General features: G+C 38.6%; 1 protein-coding gene across 4 annotated transcripts in view; it reads left to right on the forward strand.

The window, feature by feature from the left end:
• LOC132092353 (metabotropic glutamate receptor 1-like) overlaps positions 1 to 25350 on the forward strand; it is a 30888-nt gene extending 5538 nt beyond the window's left edge. For 3 of the 4 annotated variants that reach the window (XM_059498541.1, XM_059498542.1, XM_059498543.1), the window contains exons 3-9: positions 1282 to 1531; positions 15185 to 15420; positions 17529 to 17775; positions 18869 to 19040; positions 19663 to 19789; positions 20730 to 21672; positions 23111 to 25350. In XM_059498541.1, the coding sequence (XP_059354524.1) occupies positions 1282 to 1531; positions 15185 to 15420; positions 17529 to 17775; positions 18869 to 19040; positions 19663 to 19789; positions 20730 to 21672; positions 23111 to 23822 (2687 nt within the window). In that variant the 3' untranslated portion in view covers positions 23823 to 25350. The remainder of the gene's footprint in view (positions 1 to 1281; positions 1532 to 15184; positions 15421 to 17528; positions 17776 to 18868; positions 19041 to 19662; positions 19790 to 20729; positions 21673 to 23110) is intronic. The other variant, XM_059498544.1, reaches the window with a different exon arrangement.
• The last annotated feature ends 445 nt before the right edge of the window (positions 25351 to 25795 follow it).

A 25795-nucleotide genomic window follows, 5' to 3' on the forward strand; every position in this document is an offset into this window, starting at 1 on the left:
TAGTAATAGAGAAACCTAAACCTGCAAATACAATTGTTCCAGACAATATAAAGAAAGAGGTAAACCGAGTAAAAAGGAATTGTTAAGGAGCCACAGAACTGTGAATGTGCTGGAATTGTTACCCGCACACCCACACTACAGAGACTGACCTCCAGAAAGTCATCAGTGACCACACACACCACTCATCTTTCCTGATTAGACAGAAGCACTGTTCTTCTGAGCACAGTCAACAGCAGTGACCTCTGCTGCCTGCACAATGAGATGTAAATTTCGCCTGGCAGCCCAGACGTTGGATAGAACAGAAGATGTTTTAAGTTCTGTACGGACCCGTTTCTGATTCATACAATATTTTGAAAAGGACACAAAGTGTTCAGGTGACCTATTATGGTAATTTGCAGTAATTCTCAAGCGCACTACAAACTATTATTGGTGTCCTACTTGTTTAGTTACAGTACAATGCCTGTGGAATATAATTAAAGGATAATGTTCAGTCAGCTGGTCCTTACTGAAAAAGAAACCCAGACGGTGTGATCAGGTCTTAAATCACTATGAAGGCATTAGTTGCTTTGCCTTCTTACACAATAAATAAATGGATCCTTGTGAAATATGAGAAGAGGAGGGGTATGAGTTACTTAAAAGGATAGTTTACTCAAAAATGAAAATTCTGTCATTTTCTAACCCATGTGTTGATGTTTTTGAAGAATGTTTCATCTGTTTTTGTATATACAGTTAAATGTCAATGGGGTCCAAAACGGAATTTGACTTCCATTGTATGGGGGTGGGGGCGGCACTGAGATTAAAAATAAAAAAAATAAAAAAAGGATTTATCATGGTAAATAAATGATGCCATGATTTTCATTTTTGTGTGAGCTATCCCTTTAAGACTAGCTATGTAGAAAATCTGTTGCAGATTATCAGTGATGATACAAAAAATATTTAATTATAGAATTCTGTGCTCAACCAGTCAGAATCAGGTATTCCAAAATGGCATTTATGTGAGTTTTTTTATTTCTGTGTTTCTCATTCTTAATGTATGACACCATTTGTATCCACAATGGTGGTGACCATTTCTCCATTTCATGTTTTTCAGTTGCCTGTCTGCCTGTCATTTTGTGTCCTCTATAGTCAACTGTCATCCATTTGTTATCCTGGGCTCTGACTGGTCTGACAGGTGTTGGATCAGTAGTGGTAATTCATCCTCCATTCTGTGTCTTTTATTAGTTTTGTACGTGTTTTAGCGTATCCTTTATTAATTGTCCAACATTTTCTATCTGAACGCAGGTAACTATGGAGAGAGTGGCATGGAGGCCTTTAAGGAGTTGGCCGCAGAGGAAGGTCTATGTATCGCCCACTCTGATAAGATATACAGTAATGCTGGTGAAAAGCACTTTGACCGTCTGCTTAAGAAACTGCGGGAGCGTCTCCCCAAAGCCCGCGTGGTCCTCTGCTTCTGTGAAGGAATGACTGTTCGTGGCCTGCTGATGGCCATGCGGCGCCGTGGGGTTTCTGGAGAGTTCCAGCTAATTGGAAGGTAAGGCTGAAAACCATTCCGTCATGGAACCATCACTCATGATGCTCAGTTGTAATTTGATCATGTTCAATCATGTCAGAGGAATAAATTGCAAGCTTTGAAATGAGACACAGAGGGCAAAGAAGTCAAAATGACACCCACATTGTCTTGCTCATGGTTATGTCACAACTGCATCATCTTTGATGCTTTTGCATTTTGTGTGCAAAATAAGCAAATATGATTCTAATATTTGTAGTAATTATTAGTACATTTTATGTGTTGCTTTAAGTGCCTAGGCATGTGTTTCTTATTATTGTGAAAGAAGAAGAGACATCGGAATTGGAAATAAGTGTTGCTACGGAATACACAAGTTTCCAGGGAATCCAGATGAGATTAAATATGGACATTGTGAACAGAGGCGCTTTTCACACTTTTCAACACTAATGAATAATTTGTGATTCAGTAGCTGGCTCACAAATCTCTGGAAACTGCCTCCTGCCATTGTCTTATGTGGTGTGAGTGTTTGAGTTTATGTTTGGGTGAGAGAGGGTGGTCACTTGTTTTTAGATAGGGATGGAAAAGTGCTGTGGGCTGGGTATTAAATATTCAATCTCACAGCCTCTCAGGAAATGTATTTGATGCCAAATAAGCAGTGGGCAAGCAAAAGATGATCCTTGGTCCCCCAATAGTGAATGCATCATGCAATTGCTTATGACTTGGAAATTAAGAATGTGCCATATGCTGCAAGCGTGTTTTCTTATCAGGATTATATATATATATATATATATATATATATATGTATATATATATTAGTGGTGGGCATAGATATTTTTTTTATCTAGATTAATCTCACTGTGATCTTGAAATTAATCTAGATTAAAATGGCTCATTCAAATTCTGCCGAAGGCATTCAGATTATGTGTGTTACCCAGATAAAATTGACAAACAGTTAGTCTTTGAGAAGGGGTTTATCAAGCTAGGTGGTGCATTAGAGAAGGGGCTTATCTCCTGTTTCCAAAATGCATCACAAAGTGCTTGAAAAGCTGTAAACTAATTCCACATTGCACAAGGTGCAAACAACCTTACACCTGTTTCACACATACTCCGTCTGCAGTGCGTATGCGTTGCATATTTTTTTACGCACCAATGTTAACGGATTCTGTGTGAAAGCACATCGAGTCCGTGCTGCACCACATACGTAACGCATACGTGACGAGTAAATAAGAACACTTAGCTCACAATATTTGATAAACCAAAGTTTATTCATACGAAGTCAGAGCGCTCCATTATCTATCTATATAGGAAAGGGTTAAAAGCGCTACATAAATTGGAGGCACCGCTGGGATCCTTGCGTGTCCCATTACAGTTGTGTGTTGTAAAAGAAGAAACAAAAGTCTCCGTGTTCATCTAGTTAGCACAGTGTGACCATGACTGCCTACTCTATATATCCTGGGCTGGTGGATGAGCTTAAAGGATGGTGTCGAGGAGAAATGCTGAATGAGGCACATGCGCTGATGGTCATTGTCCCTGAAGATGTAGATATTTCTCAAATTGAAGACACCCTCCAATCTGTTAAATGTCTGTGACGAGTGTGTGTGAGAGGACGCATGTACAACAGTAAACTGGAAAGTTTGACTGTTTTATGTGAATGCAAAGAAGTTGTAGACAGAGGTGGGTAGAGTACCCAAAAACTGTACTCAAGTAAAAGTAAAAGTACTTCTAGAAATATTTACTCAAGTAAAAGTACTAGTCTTGAATAGTTACTTGAGTAAGAGTAAAAGAGTATCGGATAAAAAATCTACTCAAGTAGTTAGTTACTAGTTACTTTGGGTCATATATACTGAGCCTATTTTTATTTAGATATATAGATAAAATGTATGTTATGTGTGTGTGTGTATAAATGTATATATTTCATCATCCTTTACTCCAATTTATGTAATTTATTATAAAAGCTTGTCTGTTTACTTAAGTAACAGATATAGGTGTCATGCCATAACATATTTTTAATACGACTGACTTTATATTAAATGTGAATTTAACATTGAAAGTTAATGTGATTTAAATATTGCTAGTAATCTTTCATTGTTCAGAAAGAGAGCAAATAACATTTACATTATTAAAGATAATTTTCACTGACAGTCTAGATTTCAATCACTCTCAGAAACTCCCATTAAAATCACTGAAACTGTTAACACTGTGAAATCAATATCTTAATTAAAGATTCGTACACACATCTGCACTTTGTTGTTCCTGCGAGAGAATTCGCCAGAAAGAGGTATTCAGTCAGTGAGCGAGTGAAGGAAGCACCGGCATTTTAGCGATGACTCATCTGAACACCTCTGATTGGCCAATGCTTTAATAAGCTCAAAAGAATCATGTGTGATTTGTTATAATGCGCAGCACGGTATAAACGCATCTATCTCTGGCTCAGCGCCAGCAAGCGATCACAGATCTGAATTTAGCAGCTGACTTGCACCAGTGTGATTGTATTAAAATTAATAAAATCTTAATCGGCTATTTTTTGTCTTTTGGAAGCTGCATTCAACTTGACTCCCCTCTGTTATAAGCCACACACGTACAACAAACTAATGTCACAGTGGTATCGTGTACTGTAATCGAATGTAGCCCAAGTTATTACCTGTTAAACAGTAGACAGCACACGCGGTGTTCATCTAATAAGGATCTCCATCGCTAGCAAATAATAACCTTTGCAGATTTCAATTCAGTGCAGTTCCAGCCACGTTTTCAACGCTCTTCCTGTTCTTAAACGTTACAACTCCGAGTGAACCACTTTAGATGCTCAGCGCGTGCGACAGGGAACTGAACGACTCATTCAAACTGATTCATGAACCAATTCACTCGTTTGCCAATTGGTTTGATCAAGCCTTTGAACAGTATTGACTCAAAAGAATGAATCATTCGCGAATGGGCATCGCTCATTGCCCAGAGAAAAGTAGACGGCGCGTTTGGAACAAACTGAAGCATTTATAACATTTATTGCATTAAGATAAAGTAACGAGAGGAGCGTCGCCCACAGTAACGAAGTAAAAGTACAGATTTTCCCCCAAAAATTTACTCAAGTAAGAGTATAAAGTACCCATCTTTAAATATACTCCGAAAAGTATTCGTTACCCCAAAAAATTACTCAAGTAAATGTAACGAAGTAAATGTAACTCGTTACTACCCACCTCTGGTTGTAGACCTTTCTAAAGTCCCTCCTGACATACTTCCCACAGGTGGACTTGTAGCCTGGCCGATTGTCATGGTGACACAAAGTCCAGTATCCCCAAGTGCTACCTCTAGGGCAGAGCAGAAAGATTCATCTACCGCTGTGGATGATAGCAACATTCAGGAATTGTTGGGTGCAAATGATGGCTCGGCTGAGTCCATTATTCGTGCCGTGGGGGATCTGCTGTCTAAAATAGAAAAAACAGTTAGCGATAGCAGCAGTTATCGCCGCCTCCGTGTTTTTTCTGGGACTGTGCCAACTCCTGTCGGAGAAGAGCCTTTAGAACATTGGCTAGAACAAGCTCGTCTTATGGTTGAAGAAAGCGATTGCTCAGACAAAGAAAAAGACGTCAGATTATGGAGAGTTTACGAGGGCCAGCCTTGTCAATAATAAAAGCTGCTCGTGTAACCACTGCTGATCTCAAGCCAGAACAATGTTTAGAGGTCATTGAAAGTGCCTTTGGTTCTGCTGAATCAGGGGAAGAGCTGTATATTGCTTTTCGGTTGATGCAGCAACAGCCAAGTGAAAAACTGTCAGATTTTTTAAAAGATTGGAACAAGCAATGACCAAAGTCATACAGCGAGTTGGTCTGTCGGTTGCCGCTGCAAACCGTGTAAGAGTGGAGCAGTTACTTCGTGGAGCCGTGGCTGCTGATCTTATGTTAGTTAATCTTAAACTGCGGGAAAGGAAGGAAAATCCTCCATCCTTTTTGGAGCTGTTAAGTGAGATTCGCAGTGAGGAAGAATATGAGGCATCAAGGGCTAAGCTAAACTCCACTGTGCATAAGATCCAGGCTAAAGCAGAGGTAGACAATAATCAGACAGAAATTCAGACTTTAAAAACTGAGTTAAAGGAACTGAAAGCCATGTTCGCTTCTATGGCAGCCACCCCGCATGGAACTGTGAAAGAAGAGACGTCTGCTGGTTCAAGTATGAAAGCTACAACCTTTGAAAGTTGTCCAGACCCTGAAGTGACTGCGCTGAAAAAACAGGTCAAAAGATTGCAGCAGAAAGTTCAAAGTAAAAAGCCCATTGCCTCTGTGGCCTCCTTGCCTGTGGAGACTTCTAGAAATTTTCCTGGTACATATAAGTCAACAACGTACAGTGATTCAGAGGAATATTACTGCTACCACTGTGGAGAAAGTGGACACTTCGCCGCAAAATGCAGAAATGCTGAAAACCAAGCAAAAGTTGTTCGAAGATTAATCCAGCCACTGAAAAAAGCCAAAAGTAGAGACTTGCTTTCATCAGAGCCAAAATCCAGTACAACCAACTGTTCAGTAAAGAGGAGTGCTGTAGACATACAAAAACAAAGGCACCTTCCAGAAGGCTTGGTTGGTCCAATGTCTGTTGTTCAGCTAAAGGTGAACGGACATGAATGTGATTCCTTATTAGACAGTGGTTCACAAGTAACCATCATCTTCGAAGCGTGGTACAAGCAGCATCTGTCTGATGTTCCAATTCACCCTGTCACAGGTTTGGCAATTTGGGGTTTAAGTGAGTCCAGCTACCCTTACTTGGGTTATGTGATGGTAGATGTTGAGTTCCCTGCCAAAATCACAGGAACTCATGAAACCCTTTCAGTCTTGGCCTTAATCTGCCCGGGACCATCTAGTCCAGATCAAACACCAGTTATTTTGGGTACGAATGCTAACCTTTTCAAGCGTTTGGCTCAGTTGTGTAGAGAAAGTACTGGAGTGGACATTGCACAGACATTGGGTATAAATGTGGATTCAGTTTCAGAAGAATTGTCATGTGACCCTGCTAAGATCTCTGGTGAAGACGAAGGAGTGGGCAGTGTAAGGTGGCTTGGTCCTGGCCCCTTGTCCTTGTCCCCAGGAGGGGATTGTGTGGCAATCTGTAATGTAGATTTAAATGAACCATTAGGAGAAGAGGTTCTGTTGGTAGAGGCTTCTCCAGATGCCACTCTGCCAGTTGGAGTGTTACTGCAGCCCATGGTAGTGCCACATTCTGAAAGGGATGTCCACCATTTCCCAGTACTGATGCACAATGAATCCCTGAAGGACACAATGATTCCAGAAGGGACAGTGGTTGGTCACTTGTATTCTGCAGAAGCAGTAACATCCGCGCCAAAGACAGAAGAGTTTGAAACAAACCTCATTAACTTTGGAGATTCCCCAATTCCTGAGACATGGAAGCAGAGGTTAAGGCAGGCATTGTCAGAAAGAGCTTCTGTGTTTTCGCTACACGAGTGGGACGTGGGTTTGGCGAAAGGAGTGGAACACCATATTCGGCTATCCGATTCTAGGCCTTTTCGTGAGCGCTCTAGGCGTTTGGCTTCTGCAGATATCGATGATGTTCAGAAACACATTCAAGAGCTTATGAAATCGGGCATCATCAAGGAATCACGAAGTCCCTACGCCTCCCCTATTGTTATCGCCCGAAAGAAAACTGGAAGTGTAAGAATGTGCATCGACTATCGCACACTTAATGCTCATACAGTGCCAGACCAGTATACTACTCCTCGCATTGACGATGCATTAGACTGTTTATCAGGGAGCAGATGGTTTTCTGTCCTTGACCTCAGAAGTGGCTATTACCAAATAGCTATGTCTGAAGAGGATAAGGAAAAAACTGCTTTTATATGCCCCTTAGGATTCTATCAATTCGAGCGTATGCCACAGGGCATTACTGGTGCACCCGCGACTTTCCAACGCTTAATGGAAAAAGCTGTCGGGGATATGAATCTGATTCAAGTCCTTGTATACCTGGATGACCTGATTGTCTTTGGGAAGTCATTGGAAGAGCACGAAGAAAGACTTCTGAAGGTCCTGGACAGACTAGCACAAGTGGGACTAAAAGTGTCATTGGAAAAATGCCAATTCTGCCAGACCAAGGTCAAGTATGTTGGACATATAGTGTCTGCCGAAGGCGTTGCAACAGACCCTGATAAGGTCAAGGCAGTCAGTACATGGCCGCAACCAACAGACCTTAAGTCCTTGAGATCTTTTCTTGGCTTCTGCGGATATTACCGTAGGTTCATAGCCAACTGGGAAAAAGATCGATCTAAGGCTTACCTGAAAGAGTCGGAGCCCTTCGGAAACAGATGGAACCAGTCATGCTCCGATGCCTTTGAGCAGATAATTCAGTGTCTCACTAATGCTCCAGTCCTAGCTTTTGCAGACCCCTACAAACCCTACATTTTGCATGTATGCAAATGCTGGAGAATGCTGGAGAGTCCAGGAAATGCATCACCTGGAAAAACAAGAAAACATTCAAACTCAAACCAAACATACAAAAAAGTGCAAAAAGAAACCGAAACTCACTTATTTGAGATGACAGAATCCTCAGAGTCAGAATGTGAAAGGTTTAATGTGCCTTACCAGAAGTATGTGCACAAGTTGCTGAAAAATAAGATGACCTTGGACAGATCTTCTGATAGCGATGCAAATGAGCAAGAAACTGGTGATACTGGTCATGAGGAAAGTGATCAGGCTGAGAAAGAGTGGACTGACAATGATAATGTTGCTGAATCTGAGTCAGACTCAGAAGTTGAATCAGACACTGTGACTATTTCTGAAAGGAAGTGTACAAAACCAAAAGCGTTTATGCCTCCTAGTCAGAGATCCCATAGTAAGAGACCTGTGAAGCCTGTTATAAGACTCACTTATGACGAACCAGGAAGAAGTAGTGACCACCCAATTGAAATTGTCCATAGAGGGGTCATTATTAAACTAGGTCAGAGTTAAAATAACTAAATGAACAACAAGGTATAGACCATAAAATTTTGATTTAAATGTCTGATGAGGACATTCAGACAATTAGAAAGGGGAGGGTGTAACCCAGTGTAATAATTTACGAAGTGTTTATATATATATATATATATATATATATATATATATATATATATATACATATATATATATATATATACATATATATATATATATATATATATATATATATATATATATACATATTATGTGCATTTTATAAATGTATATGGTTTTGGATAAGTTCTATGTTAAGTTGATATTATTTTTATTTTTGTATTTTTATATTTCTATTGTTTATCCAATTGTATTCACTTGTCCACGTTGGGTGTCCAATCTATTCTCTAGATTAAGGTGAAGGGGGCGGGAAGAATTGAGAGCAAAGTTAAACGAGAAAGAATTGGGAGAGCACGAGGGAGAAGAGCGTGTGATCATCTGGTGTGATATTGTTTCACAAAAGATAGTGTAACTAATGCTATAATGTGTTACAATAGTTTATGTAGTTAAGTTGTTGTCGAAATGAGAACAGAAACTTATACTACAGAGACGGTTGGCGAGTCGTCAGCGTGAGGATTCGTGGCAGTTTCAGATGAGGATGATTCCAGATGACTTGTGAGTGCTCGGAATTCCTTTGGCCTTAAGGAAATCGCTGCGATCGTGGAGTTGACGGACATCTAACGTTGTGAGGTGATACACGCTCTTCTGATTGGATGGTTCAAGGTATTTTTATTTTTTTTGTTTGTTGCTCAGTGTTGAGTGAAGCGGTCTTTTGTTTATTTGTTGACCACAACGTACCCCAGCATCAAACAGGCCTGCAACGTGAAAATAACGAACTTTCATATTGATTGAGGTCAAGTGTGAGCTCATATTGGCTTAGTATTTGTTTGAAGAGTTTATTTAGCTTGAGTGAGAGTTTGAGGACTCAAATTTGAAGTATAACAACAGAGGGGAACAAATATCCATTTACAAAAAGAGTGAATGTGAAATGTGTACTTGACTTTATTGTTTTATTCATTTGTGTGAATTTGTGAAATTCTTATTGCTTATTTAAATAATTTTATTTTACATTTGGAAAAAATCCTGAAACGTGATCATTTTACATTTTATCCAGTAAATTGTTATTTACAGTATACTTGAGTGTTTTCAGTTTATTATCATTTGAGTTAAAAAGGGAATATAAATATAGCCTACCTTGAGATTTATTTTTGTTGGTAAAACACTTGCTTTATTAACATAAGGTAAATTTCAATTCATTATTGTTTGAATTTATTTAAAGTTTAAGGGACCCAAGGGACTAAGTAACAAACACAGTTACACAGAACAAGTTGAAGTGAGTAAATAAGAACACTTAGCTCACAATATTTGATAAACCAAAGTTTATTCATACGAACTCGGAGCACTCCATTATCTATCTATATAGGAAAGGGTTAAAAGCGCTACAATAGCTTGCTTAGTATAGACCCAGCTCCCAACCCAACTTTGAGAATAAATTAACGGCGATATTTTTTTATCGCCCGATGAGAGTCTCATGTTAACGCAGCACGTTAACGCCGATAACGGCCCACCACTAATATATATATATATATATATATATATATATATATATATATATATATATATATATATATATATATATATGTATAATATATATATGTATAATATATATATGTATAATATATATATGTATAATATATATATATATATATATGTAATATATATATATATATATATATATATATATATATATGTATAATATATATATATATATATATATATATATGTATAATATATATATATATGTATAATATATATATATATATATATATATATGTATAATATATATATATATGTATAATATATATATATATGTATAATATATATATATATGTATAATATATATATATGTATAATATATATATATGTATAATATATTTATATATATATATATGTATAATATATTTATATATATATATATATGTATAATATATTTATATATATATATATGTATAATATATTTATATATATATATATGTATAATATTAGTTTTAGTTAACATAATGTACAGTGAATAATGTACAGTCATTCAGTCAATCACAAAAAAGAGACACCCTCATGATGATACAAGACACCCATCCACCCCCCACCACCAGGTATCTTTAAGGGGATAGACAAATGGGTAACCAGTGTATTAAGATATCTATCATCATATAATCAGTCATACACTTTACGCACAGTTTGTTTTACAAAGGCTATTCTCCTATCAGTCAAACTCTGATCGTGAAATCAGAGCAACACTGGATAATATTCTCAGATGGAATCCTTGCAGACTTGAAGATCTGGAAATGAACTGTAGCAGCTATCTTGTTTAATCTATATCAAGGCAACATCTATAGCCCACCCACGTATGATCACAGGCAGGCCATCATATTCAGATAACAGACTTTCTAGGGCAAAACATTGTGTCTGGAATCTGGATTTTTGTCTATTTTCATATTTGCATGACCCTATCTCATTAAATTGGTTAATAGAAACGAACATGTGTGTTTTTATCATTAGATGTTTGAGAGGAAAGGGGAGAAGAGGAGAGACAAAAAAAGCAAAACCGCTTTTGGGTACGGATGGAGATTTATTCATTAAAACACGTCATGCATTGTCATGATAATCTGAGTCCAAGCCTTCAAGCCAAGACAGTTGATGATGTGTATCTGAGAAATAAACTGAATGAGAGAGTGATTAAGAAAGAGAGAGAGAGAGAGAGAGAAACGGAGGGAGTATGTTTGGAGAGCTCTTCTGTGAAAAGAGGATGAGGTCCAGGTTCTTCTCCTCTGCTTTGGTCTTAGCCAGCTCATGTCTCACCAAAAACCAGGCTATGTAATTTTCCACAGCAGAAGAAAACAATGACTTGAAATTTTAAATCAACGTCCTCAGTCTCACAAGCAGCTTCTCTTAAATGCTTATTACATTGGATTCCTCAGAAGTTGTCAGGCTATACTGGGAACTGTGTTTGCCTCTGCCTCTTAATGATCATGCTTCATTGCCGCTATGTTTTTTATTCCTTATTTAGAGTCCCAAACAGCATGTTCCCCATAGATATTTTCATAGTCACGTGTTATTGCTCTCAGGACAGGAAAAACAACATCAGCTCCTCAGTATTTCAGCTGTGTTTCAAGCACTGACAGGAATCCAAATTAAATGTTTAAACAGCAGCACTCTCCTTCCCTAGTGCCTTCTGTGTTCCCAGTCCCAATAATCCTTTTGTGCTTTCCTCCAAAAACAAATTTTCGCCTCTCATTGCAACTACGTCCCTGAGAAGCCCTGTCTCTTCATATAGCAGATTTTATTTTCTATAATCAGCTTGTCATCTTGTCATTGTTTTCTGAGATGTGTCTTGTCATGGATGGAGATTAATAGTCTTATCAGTGTGTCCCATTAGTGGCTCAGCTTTTCATCAGCGGGGCAGGTTATGTTCTGGACCAATCAACTGTGAGCAAAGTGGCACACCTCTGGCACATTAAAGTCACTCCCTGTTTTTCTCTTGCTCCAAATTAAAGTTCACCAGTTAAAGTTTTTTAAAGACAATATTGTTTTCACTTTTAGTGATGGTTATTGTTTTATATCACATTCATGCAATTATTATATACTTAAACTATTACCCAGCTGAAAACTGAATGAGATGGGGTCATGCAAATATGAAAACAGACAAAAATCCAGATTCCAGACACAATTTTCTGACCTAGAAAGCCTGTTATCTGAATATGATGGCCTGCCTGTGATCATACTCTTCAGAAATCATTCTAATATATCGATTTGGTGTTCAAGAGACAAAATTATCATTATCTTGTTATCAATGTGTGTGTATGCATACATGTATGCATATATTGACGGTGTGTATACACACACACACATACACACACACACACACACGCATCATTCTTTCAAAAATTATGTTGTCTATGTCAGTAGAGGGCAATCTTAAAATGTCAACACTGTTACCATGGTATTGTAAGATAAACAACTGATAATTAAGAAGTAATTATTTGTAGAAATATAAGATTACAATTCTGTTTCTAAAGGCATCTAAATTTACTCGTAGGTACGCTTGAACACTCTAAATAGCTTTTCTTCTGAGGTTATTTTCTCCTCAAGTAATGTGGAGAATTGCATTCAGCATTCTTCAGTGCATTTAGTACTGCATGATTGCCTGGGACCTCCTTGTAAAAATTATCATCTGCAAATATTGCGGATTTGTAAGAGGGCCACTCTTGTAAAGCCTGCAAAGGCTGATTCTCAGGAAATCAGGATCTCTTTCTCATTAGCCCTCTATTTTAAATTTATTAAAAGATTTATTAGTCATGAGGGTGAGCAGAGAGTGAGATAGAGTGAGAGTTTGGCACAAAAACAAGCCTAGAAAGCAAGGTAGCTGGGTTGAATCAGCATTAGCATAATGAAAGTGAAAGTGAAGTGACATTCAGCCAAGTATGGTGACCCATACTCAGAATTTGTGCTCTGCATTTAACCCATCCGAAATGCACACACACAGAGCAGTGAACACACACACACACACTGTGAGCACACACCCGGAGCAGTGGCCAGCCATTTATGCTGCGGCGCCCGGGGAGCAGTTGGGGGTTCGATGCCTTGCTCAAGGGCACCTAAGTCATGGTATTGAGGGTGGAGAGAGCACTGTACATGCACTCCCCCCACCCACAATTCCTGCCGGCCCGGGACTCGAACTCACAACCTTTCGATTGGGAGTCCGACTCTCTAACCATTAGGCCACGACTTAATAGACTCTGGGAAGCTGCAGATATAAACCTGTTTGTTTTGACCTGCCAGTCTTTTGCAGCACTTAACAAGCGCTCTGAGGTCACTTTCAAGTCTTTAAGATTCAAACAGCTACAGCAAAACTACATTAGATCAAGGAAAGCCTGCAGGCATCCCGGCAGCCCTGTCATTGGAGCTGTATTACACCACGTCCCATAGGACTTGAAGCACATCTGTTTGTGCTCAGACTGCTGTTGTAATGTTTAAGAGGTTGATTCTACACTGTTTACTTCATGTCACTATGCAAGTTTTCAAGTTTTGTCCCATGTGAATTCAAAGAATATTTAAGAGACGCTGACATTGAAAGGTTTGGGGTATGAATGGACTGATTTGGGGTGTTTAGGAGGGGAAAAAAAGGAACATGTAGAGAGGACACGACAAAGGCTCGTCATGTGTGTATGTGATTGTGAGATGGAGAGAGAGAGTAATAGAGGCAGATGAAAGCTGGTGTGGGGCGAGCGAGAGCAGGCGTGATGGGGGCTCCCAGCAGCAATGGTGCTTGTGAAACAGAGAGCCAGGCTGCTGCTAACTGGAGCGCCATGAATTAGTAAAGGCTTCTGGATGAGTTCTAATGGCCCTCAGCCTAAGCCTGCACTGTCTTACTCAGTCCTCTAGAGAGGATATATATATATATATATATATATATATATATATATATATATATATATATATATATATATATATATAGTAACGTAAATGTCTTTGCTGTGATTTACTGTAATATATTTTGAAAATAACAATTATTTTGTATATTTTTATATGAAAGGGCAAAAAGGGAGGGAAGGTGAGGAGAGAAGGGAGAAGAAAGGAAAACAAGATTAGGAATGGTAAAAAACCAGGCACAGTAATAAGTGTGCACTGAGACGAGGTGAGAAGCGAGAAAATCCAAAATGATGTGGGGAAGGTGAACATGTTGAGATGAATCTAAGCAGAGAATTAGGGATGAAAGCAAACAGATCCTGTTTTCCTACCTTATGTGCCATCGCTGCTGTAGTTAACCTGTCTTCAGCCTCAGGACACTGCCATATCTGCCTATCATAGCAGCACAGTCTACCTGTGCTTCAGCTCGTTCATTATTCATAGAGGTAATAAAATCTCTGTAGAGCTCTGCTCTATCTAATCTCTGCCATTTTCTGCTCTACTGTGGGGTGCAAAGCTGTTTAGGGAGATGTATTTTAGGTCAATGCCTCTAAAGGTAATTTTGTCTAATTCGCTCTATGACACCACAATACTGCAGTGTGTACGGAAGAAGGGAAGCTGGGCAAGTAGAAAATGATGAAGAAATGGATTCATGGGATACTTAACTGTATAACGAAACATAATAAGCAAAACATGCTGACTGGGAGTCAGAGAAGAGAAGAGAATATGTCAGAGAAGAATGAGGTAAGAAAGAAAATGGAGGTCCTGAAGTCTGCAGTGACTAGTAAAAATGCTTCTATTTGAATTTTTTCTAATTGAATAATAACTGTATTATATCATAAATATATGTAGAAAATCAGGATAAAAGTTTAAGTTAAAATAGCTTGGAAAATGAAAATGTCATAGACATCATGTCTTTCTTTTACTTTAATGACACCAGGATTCGAGTTAGTAATAGTGTAGAATATGAAATATATCTTTTAAATCGATTAAATTGTTCAAAGGTTCCATACATTTACAAAATCCTAAAATGTTCAGTCCTTTTTCAGGATTACATTATATCAGCTAAAAAGAAGCACTCACAGCCCAACACTGAAATGTTTTGGTGCCCACTGGTGATTTAAGTGAAACCGAATCTCATTAGTATGCATGCAGTAATATGAAAGCCATGTTTATGCAAAGAAGCTGGATCTTTATGACACAAATTCCTCATCATCTGACATGTTATGTTCTCTCTCTTCTTATAAAGTGATGGCTGGGCAGATCGTGACGAGGTGGTAGAAGGATATGAGGAGGAAGCAGATGGGGGGATCACAATGAAGCTGCAAACGGAAGAAGTTCAGTCATTTAATGAATACTTTCTGAAGCTGCGTTTGGACACCAACACAAGGAACCCGTGGTTTGCTGAGTTCTGGCAGTACCGCTTCCAGTGCCGCATTCCTGGTCATCCTCAGGAGAACCATAACTACCAGAAAATCTGCACAGGTAAACAAAGAACCAGAAGATGTTCAAATTATATCAACATGAACATGTAAGAAATCAGTAACATTTAATATTAACTCTAATTAAAATAATGGAGAACAAGTGTCTGTCTGATTGAATGAATCATTTTTTAGGAATACATTTTATGCATGATACTTCATTGAATGATTAATGGTATCTCTGTATATTTTCCCTTCATTTTTCCCCCCATGTAATTATCATCTGGTTGGCGCTTTAAAAGGTGATCTAGGTAAACTGAGTTGTGTCCCCTTATCTTTTGTGCTTTTTAAATAATTGTTCTCTTTGCCTTCCCACATAGAAATATAGTTTAACATCTTTTATTCTAAAACATTATATTAGTAGTACTTATTATTTTATTCAGACAGCACTTAAAAGGAAAAAAATGCAGCTTCTACTACAGTTTATATTTTTATAAATTTAATTTTGCATAAAAATAATCAAACACAAAGAACAAATCTAATCTTAATGCAACCGGATCAACAGAGCCTAATATCTAAGTCTGTGTAGTAATGTAGGTTAGCTTTTTGGAGTTTTAATAAGTTACAAGAGCTTATAGTTTGTTATTGTTCTCTTCTTCTGAAAGACCCTCATGGTGGTAAGTGAGAAGTGATGAGAGACGTTATGATGTTATGATACCTGCACTGAAGAAGCACTTCACTATGGCAACAGTCAGCACAGTAAGTTGGACTGTGTTTGGCTTCTTTGACTGGCAGAGCAATTCTCTGAAGATGATGTGCAGTCCAGAAAGGCATCACATACAGTGAAAATCAGCTAGTTTCATCACTGTCATTATAAAAAGCTCTGTAAAATATATTTATCCTCTAGAAAACTATGAACATTTATCTTAAAGCTTCTTTGTCTCATATTTTATAGTTGTATCCTGACCATGCACTTGGAAAAGCATCAGATTGATATTGATCATAAACTTTTGATGAGCTGTATCTCTTGAAGACTTCAGTTTAGTCTAAAAGTCAAGAAAAGTCAGACACTATGCTGCCAAAATAAAATATCAGTCCAACTTTCCTGTGCTGCTTGTAGGGTAGGCTTGATGGCACTGAGAGCACAAGAGAATCTTGTTGCACGAGAGGAAATAAGCCGTCACAAAGGGTGTGTGTGTGTGTGTGTGTTTGTGTGTGTGTGAATGCACAAAGAAAAGACACAATCACAGTGTAATGAGTTACCCACACTGTTTGCATGTGTGTGAGATTGAAGAGTTCACCTGCTTGATTTAGACACTGCAAATATAATTTTCTGAATCAATATTTTTCTCTTTTTTTCTGTACAAATATCTGTACATGCTTAAAACAAAAACCATTACATGAGAAGCAAAACTGCATGAATAACATCTTTAATTAAATTGATTAAAATCTCACCCCATTGGCAAGTTTGTTCTTGTTTTATGCATAAATCTTACTAACCTTTGATCATTTAAGCTTAAAACAAAAACCAAAATTAGCAGTTCTTCTTTTTAGGTGAATTAATTTTGTTTTAAGGATGAAAGGTTTATTTTATTTTATTTTTTACTGAAAAAAAGTTTGTGCAGAAACATTTTGTATATTTATTGCCACTGATTTTTCTTGAATGTATATGTAGCACTGGAATGGCTTTTCCATCGGCTAGCTTATGAATATGGCATTTGTCCAGTGGCTTGCCAGTGCTTCGTAAGATATGAAATTCAATTAAGTTTGCCAGCCTGCCAGCAGGACTCTCCTTCCTTTTATTCAGCCTCTTCAGTGTGTTAAATGTCATCTCATTTTAATGTTGGGGCATAAAAATATATATCACATTAAGAGAAAAGAGAAAGTTCTGCCTTTTAGTACTCTATAATAATCAGAAATTTGCAGATATATTTGTTTATATTAAAAAAAAAAAAAAGCACAGAGCCTCTCGCTGTAGGCCTACTTAATTTTTCCGTTTAATTTAATTCATTCAGCATCCATATTTTTTATTTGTTAAATTGCTAACAAATTCAATGAATAAACAAATATAAAAAACACAAATCCTGGATGGATGGAGGCAGAGTGGCACACTCTGGACTGTTGTCCTCACTTTAATCTTGCTTACATTGGTTTAAAATGTTTTCTTGACAGGAAATGAGAGCTTGAAAGACAACTATGTCCAGGATAGCAAGATGGGTTTCGTGATCAATGCGATTTATGCAATGGCTCATGGTCTTCATGACATGCATAAAGAGCTGTGCCCAGACCACGTCGGCCTGTGCGAGGCAATGGATCCCATTGATGGCAGTAAGCTGCTGGACTATCTTCTCAAGACCTCTTTTACTGGCGTGTCTGGGGAGGAAATCTACTTTGATGTAAATGGAGACTCCCCTGGGAGGTAAATGATAAGAATACTTTGTATGTGCTAGAAGTAGTGTCTTATTTCAAAACCTAGTTATCTACCTATAGAAGCATCATAGCTGTCAATGTGCCCAAAAACCACTGCAAAACAAACCCTACCACAGGTTGGGATACCAGCTAAGACCAGTATAGTTATAGTTCAGAGTAGTTAGATCACACTGTTATCTTAGCAACATGCTAATGACTACACGCTATCTGTATATCCAACACCAAGACTGGTCAATTATGTTCAGTGCCTGCACTTTATTTTTTATTCCTTACCTTCAGGAAATATGAAAACAAAGGCAAAGTCCTGACATTATAGGCAATTAAAAAATCATGTCCATAACATGTACGGAAAAAAGAGGACCTATGTTCACACTAACATTACACACAATTGCCATTGGAATTGCTGTCTAATGTGTCTATATATGTAGCGCATTCTAAATGAGGGAGAGTGTTAGGGAGGTGCAAAAGAAAGAAACTACTAGTGTACCAAGCCAGCCCACCAGGTTTTGAAACAGAACTATTTTAATGTCAATGTGACAACTCACACCTGAATGGCAAGTGCGGCAACAACTGATCACACATTCTCTCCGGTTAGATTTGGCATTGGTACCCTAGCCAACATGTGCAAAAATGTGCGTGTCAGAGGGTAATGGACTTGGAGTGGAACAGCCTGTCTCAAGGAGATGCTTCAGTCCTCTCCACTCCAATACCCTGATGCGGTCAGCTCCTGTCACCCTGGCTATACAGGAACAAAAGATGACAGCTCCACTGCTGCCAAGACTGCCGTTGACTTGTGAACACGTGTGCGCTTGTGACATTTTGCCTCATCTGTAAGCTAGGGAGTGTCATTAGTATGGATGAGTGGACAGCACTCAGGAGGTTGTGGATTCATATCCCAGGTGGAAGATGCGAAGTTGAGAGACTTGGATGTGTGAACATAGTAAAAGTGTGAACTCTGCCTCTTGCAAGTCCCGAGGCTTCAGCAGTGCTGAACTACTTATTATGGCAGACTTGCTCTTTTTCTTTCTCTTTTTTTTTCATTACCCATATCATTACCCCTCTCTCCTTTTCTATGCTCTAAGGTATGATATTATGAATCTACAGTATGTGGAGGAGCTGGGCCGCTATCATTACATTAAAGTGGGGTCGTGGCACGAAGGTCTTCTGAGCATCAGTGATTACAAACTCATGACGAACCGCACTGAGATGGTCCGATCCGTCTGCAGTGAACCGTGCTCTAAGGGACAGATCAAGGTGTGTGTATATAGCATATTCATGTATTCATTGTATTTGCAGATGAAACTATTTAAAGTTGAAGTGTGATTTTTAAAAGAAATACTTTCTAATGTCCCAGATTAGTATACAAAAGTTTTTTTCACTGATTTATTCCACGTGTTTTAAGTATAAAGTTCACAAAACAAATGGAAAAAGCTACCAGTAAAGTAAGATAAAATACCCCCTATTAATGAATTATTATTATTCATTAATGAATTATGGTTATTAATGAATGTAAATTAACATATCAAGGAATGTATCAATTTAATTTAGATACGAATTATTTATTTTTATTTTTTTTACTAAAATAACTCATTAAGAAGTTATTTTCCGTCTTTACATTGATAGACTGATGAGTTATCGCAAGATAAATATTTTTTATATTTAAAACATTGGCAAAAATTATATATATATATAATTATATATATCATATAATATATAATATATATATATAATTATAACTATATACTATTTTGATTTTTTTTTTTTTTTTTTACTTTTTTTGTTGTTGTGACATGAATTAACTGATGTTAACTTGTGAAACCTGTACAGTTGTGAAGTGTTACTATAGCTGGCATCAACATAAATATTTTGATTGTAGGTGATCCGTAAAGGTGAAGTGAGTTGTTGCTGGATCTGCACTACGTGTAAAGATAATGAATATGTTCAGGATGAGTTCACGTGCAGAGCTTGTGACCTGGGCTGGTGGCCTGATGATGAACTGGCAGGTAAGAGACTTTGTTTACATTTCATTCATCCTCCTAATTATCAATTAAAATATCCCTTCATTTAAACACTTAGACTACTATTTCATTGAGAATAGCTCAAACAATATTTGCTGTATTCCACCAACATTTATGCTTTAGATTCTGTTCAGCCCATATCTCCTTTCGGCTTCTCTCCTATCACTCCTCTCTATACCCTTCGCATCCTCCTTACCCAACACCCAGCACTTTCTCTTCCTCTGGGCTGTGAGTTGTGCATTATTTTGACAGCTCTTTGCAGCAGCGAGCAGAGCTGGATAACAGTGAGGTTGGAATCCCATTAGTACTCAGCAGCCGTGTGTCAGGCTCAACAGTTTCACCATGGAACCTGAGGAGCAACAGGGAATTCTGATTACCAGAGAGACAGACTGATCTGAGAGAGAGAAAAAGCTCTGTCATACTGAATGAGAGAAAGAGACCCTTCGAGGATTTATTGAAGGCTCGGTCATAAAGAATATGAGTTTTCAGAATGCATAGAAAGAAATGCCCACAAAAGTGTGGCATATGATGCTTAAGGGACAATGATGTGACTTTCTTCTATTCATTTATTTAAAAAAATATTGTAAAAATGCAATTCGTACTCCACTGTTGAAAAGTTTGAGGTCAGGAAGATTTTTTTTTTCATGTTTTTGAAAGACCTCTCTTATGATCAAGGCTGAATTTATTTGATCAAAAATACATCATTATTGTGAAGTATTATAACAATTTAAAACAAGTTTCATATTTTAATATATTTTAAAACATAAGTTGTTCATACGATGGTAAAGCTGAAAATACAGTTACAGCATAATTCCATTTTAACTTAATTACAACGATATCCAGAAGTCCAACAATCCTGAAATTCTGTATTTGTTTTTGTCCTGTTCTTCATTTATTGACTTCCTATCTGCTTGTTTTATTCCAGAATGTAAGCCTCTCCCACTCAAATACCTGGAGTGGAGCAGTGTGGAGTCCATCATAGCAGTCGTGTTCTCCTGCCTCGGCATCCTGGTAACTCTATTCGTCACCTTTGTCTTCATCCAGTTCCGTGACACGCCAGTGGTGAAGTCCTCCAGTCGTGAACTTTGCTACATCATCCTGGCGGGTATCTTCCTTGGCTACATCTGCCCCTTCACTCTCATTGCACGTCCCACTGTGATCTCCTGCTATCTGCAGCGCCTTCTAGTGGGCTTGTCATCCGCCATGTGCTACTCCGCCCTGGCAACCAAAACCAACCGCATTGCACGCATCCTGGCTGGAAGCAAGAAGAAAATCTGCACTCGCAAGCCCCGCTTCATGAGCGCCTGGGCCCAAGTGGTTATCGCCTTCATCCTGATTAGTTTCCAGCTGGCTGTGGTGGTTACGCTAATTGTGCTGGAACCCCCTGAGCCGGTGAAGAGCTACCCCAGCATCAGTGAGGTGTACCTTATCTGTAACACAAGTAATGTGGGCGTAGTGGCTCCATTGGGTTACAACGGCCTGCTCATCATGAGCTGCACCTACTATGCCTTCAAGACCCGCAACGTGCCTGCCAACTTCAATGAAGCCAAGTACATTGCATTTACCATGTACACCACCTGCATTATCTGGCTGGCTTTTGTGCCCATCTACTTCGGCTCCAACTACAAGATCATCACCACCTCCTTCTCCGTCAGTCTCAGTGTTACTGTAGCACTGGGCTGCATGTTCACACCCAAGATGTACATTATCATCGCCAAGCCTGAACGCAATGTACGCAGTGCCTTTACAACCTCAGACGTGGTTCGTATGCACGTGGGCGACGGGAAGGCAGCTCCTTGCCAGAGCAACAGCATCCTCAACATGTTTCGAAGGAAGAAGAAGAACAACAACGCAACTGCCAGTACCAAGTGAGTGACAGATAATTATAGGTTTGAGTCACATTTCTGTTTTAATGCACATAGGCTATGAAACGTATGGAAATAAAATAATAGTATTTCTTTCTCAGTAGCACACAAACACGTTGGACTACAGCGATAGCAATGAAAGAGTTCTTTCTAGCATGTGTGTGTATTTGAGTCTCTCCTATGTTTTTCTACCTGCTGCAAAACCAAGTGTATGTACTGTAGCTAGAGCCAGATGCTATCCGACCATCCTCTATCTGTGCTGAATCTTCATCTAAAATTTAACCTAATTTTCATCTAACTACCCATCCACTTAGTCCCTCTCTCCCCCTCAGTATTAACCCACTTTTCAGTGTGCCTCCTCCCCCCATGTCTTCTCCTGACTAAAATTTTAACCCAGTTCTTGCAGAGGCTGTAGCTACCATATCCAGTTCCCTTCCTAATGCCCTGTTCACACTGATAGCAATTTTCTCGTTGACGTTCCTACTACTGGATGCCTCAATGCTGATGGTTGGCTTTAGAAAATCTGATTACAAATGAGATTCTTTCCTGGCAAAAATAAGATTTTGATGAGGAATCTGGCTGCTAAAATGTATCATTATACCATTAAAATAACTTTCAAGTAATATTTGTTTGTAGATCACAGCAAGTCATAGTGCATTGTGAACAAGTTGAACGATTTTGCATGAATCAGACTCATCGCTGCCCATTTGCAAAAGCATAACCAACTCTTAAGGTTGACATGTTACTGGATACTTCACTAAGTTAATGATTATTTGCATAAATTTAAACTTTTGTAGCAGTTTTCACTTTCTAGACTGCAAGTCTGCAAAAACTTCACTACTGTTGGAATACGCTGGTTACTACATAGATTTGCTTTTTACTTGCATAAATGTAAACGTTTGCAGAAACTTGGCTCCCATCGATAGTTGACACATTGAATGTGGAATATTTTGCCTCTGCAAATCGCTGTCAGTGTGAACCCCTTGATTCTGATGCAGATTTCAGCCCTGAGGCTTCTCTGTCCCGTTAACTTAATTACACTAAGAGCGGACAGCTAATGCCATGTTCATCTGATACTGAGTGGATTTCCGTAAAGCTCTTATTCATACTGCATGACATTCAGTTTGAGCAGACCAGTGCAGAGAAGGGATGGCAGAGAATGAGCCATCGTGGCTTTCATAATGCCCTGTAAGCAGGTCATTATGAGATACACAATTAGCATGTTTGAGAGATCTCTGTCAGAGACTTCATGAATTAACAATGTTGAGTAACGCATCGTATGCTAACCCTAATCATGAGAGTTTTATGGCTGATAACTGTATGACTTGTATGAATGATAACATGCATAATGATAATTTTTCTGTGATGTTCTTCTCTGTCTCTTTGTCGCATTCTGGCGTTTCTTCGTGGGAATAACGTGGGGTCTCTGTTTCATTCATAGTCCTAATGGAAAGTCTGTGTCATGGTCTGAATCAGGTGCCAGACCCCAGGGGAAGGGGTCGAGTGTGTTCCACAGACTGTCTGTGCATGTGAGGAGGCAAGCGGTCGGCCAGAGTCAGACGGCAGTCATACGACCCCTAACTAATGTCTCACAACCCCCCGAGTCTGAACATGATGCTGGTCTCAACACAGCCCCCAATGACTCTCACCCCGACGACAAGGATCTCTACAACCTCAGCGAGGAGCAGGATGGGGGTCCACAACATCCTACAACCCACGAGAGAGGGGTACCACTTTCCTATTCCCCTCCTAATTTAATAAACCACAGCACTGATTATCCTCAAGAGGGGCCAGTGGACACTCTGAGCTCTGCACTTCCTGATTCAAGCCCCGTCGCCTATAAATCATCTACCAATCAGCTGCCTCTTCCCCTGCAAGGTGAGGCGTTCCCTGAGGAAGGTTCAGAAATGGAAGCTCTCAATCTCATTCAGGGGTTTCTGTGTGAGAGTGCCACACAAGAAGAGGAGGAGGAAGAGGAATGTGTGGAGGAAGAGTTGGCACAGAGTAAGCTGACTCTGCTCACTCCACCTTCTCCCTTCAGGGACTCACTTCAGTCAGGGGGGTCCATTCCCGGATCCCCCGGCTCTGATAACAACCCTCCCTTCACCCAAAATATGAACTACACCCCAAAACAGAGCTCTTTTACTCTATAAAAGCACATGCTCAGGACAGCGCTGTTTATTAATCGAACACTGAAAGATTTCACTTGCTTACATCTTTCAAAATGTTTCGGAAAGCAGGAAGAACTGTAAAATGAACAAATGGAACATCCTGTTGGGAATATTTTTCTCCGAGGTAGCGCTGGCAGCATCCATTTTCCAAAATGCTGCAGAAAGTTGGAGTGACAAATATTATTGTGTTGCTGTGCCCAAAATCCACTGGCTAGTGACAACACAACAGTCAAGGAGTGATAATGCCAGCTTGCTGCTTTACGATTTTACTCTTGACTCACTTTCTGGGATTTTATGTGCTTTTGAACTATGTAGCTGGACTTGGTTCTGATTAAGAAGTTTAGTTACTATTGCTAGCAGAAAAACAACCATGGAAAAAAATGAGGATTTTGGATGTCGACGGCACAGACACATAAGTGTATAAGTGCATACAAGTGAATCATATCTCATATTGGGCTGCTGTGTATCTGGTTTTGTTATGTGATTTCCATTTTTTTTAAGTTTCAGTATCTGTGCACAAGTCAGAGTGAAACATGGAATCCATGTGCACACAATAATTCTCATTTGGTTGACTGAGTGAGTAAATGTGGAATTTCCCTCTAAAGTGCTTTCCAATTTCCTTGTGGCTCCCAAATGTTTCAGTGTTTTGGCTTTGTGAGGCAAAGGCAAGAATGCTGATTGTAATTTTATCTTTTAAACTGAAATGTGGAGCCAAGGTAAATAAAAGAAACAGGTTTTTTTTTTTTTTTTTTTTACTTACTTTGTCTCATGCGTGAACTTTTGAACCTTTGAAAAAGGGAGTGCTGTTTTGCAACGGTTTGTATACCGTTCTGCCATCTATTGTTTTCCACAAAGATGGTGTCTTTGTATTTCTGCTATATGTTTCTATGATTAGAATGTGAGATATTTGTAAGTTTTAAAAACAATGTCTTATAACTTGCTCTTTGTGATAAAGAGATGTACCGTATATGGTGGAAAAGGAAGCTGGAGTATTATTTCAGCAACTTTTACAAACTTTTAAATGTTCCATTTTTAAACTGCATCTATGAGTAGTTGCTTCTAGTGGTAACTTGTAGCATTTACTGCCAATCTCGCATAGGATCATCACATGAATTTGCGACTGTAACACTTTAAGTTTTGCAGGACTATTAGAATGCAACTCTCAAAAGAATATTCTTGAATATCTTACATATTGTAATTGTTATAATGGATTGTGATATTAGGTCTTTTAGTGTAAGTTGTTTGGAACAGAATCATTTGTTTAATATAAATGAATTGACAGATCGTTTACATGGTCAAACTTAAAAATGAGGAAAATGCTCTTTTTGCCAGGACAAATCATGCTGTAAAATAAATATTTTATATCTAAAACTATCTTTTGGTTTTCACCAGTTTCAGTTTTAGAGCTTGATGGGTTTATGGCTTCAAAATGTTTATGCTCTTTTGTCTTACAAATTACAAATGCAAGTGGTTTTAATACACTTATTAAAGACAGTTTAGTATGAGTTTAGTTTTATGATGTCATGGTATCATTATCTTTAATAGCCTATCTCTGAAATTAGATTTTAATGTGTTACTTCATAAAAGCATCATTCTCTAACCCCACATCACAATAAATGTGGTTTATTCACATTGTAACCACTCTAAATGCCACATCAGGTTTTTATTCTATCTTCTTCGTTTCCGTCGGAGTATGATGTTGCGCAATCTTTGCAGTCGTATCTCCCGCTCAGGAACCGTACATGTTGAAATTCAACCTCTCCCAGATAGCAAAATTGTTCCGGGCCTTTTATGGCCCAAACTCTGTTTTTAGTTTTGGCAATCATACCGCCAGGAATGCAGGGCCAAAACTGGCCCAAAGACTTTTGCCAAAAGCACACCAGAAAGCTGCCAGAAAAATGCCAATGCCTTACCAAACGAGAGCCAGAAGACTCGAAATTGGCCCATATTCATGC

This window comes from Carassius carassius, chromosome 18 (genome assembly GCF_963082965.1).
Source record: "Carassius carassius chromosome 18, fCarCar2.1, whole genome shotgun sequence".
NCBI classification, from domain to species: domain Eukaryota; kingdom Metazoa; phylum Chordata; class Actinopteri; order Cypriniformes; family Cyprinidae; genus Carassius; species Carassius carassius.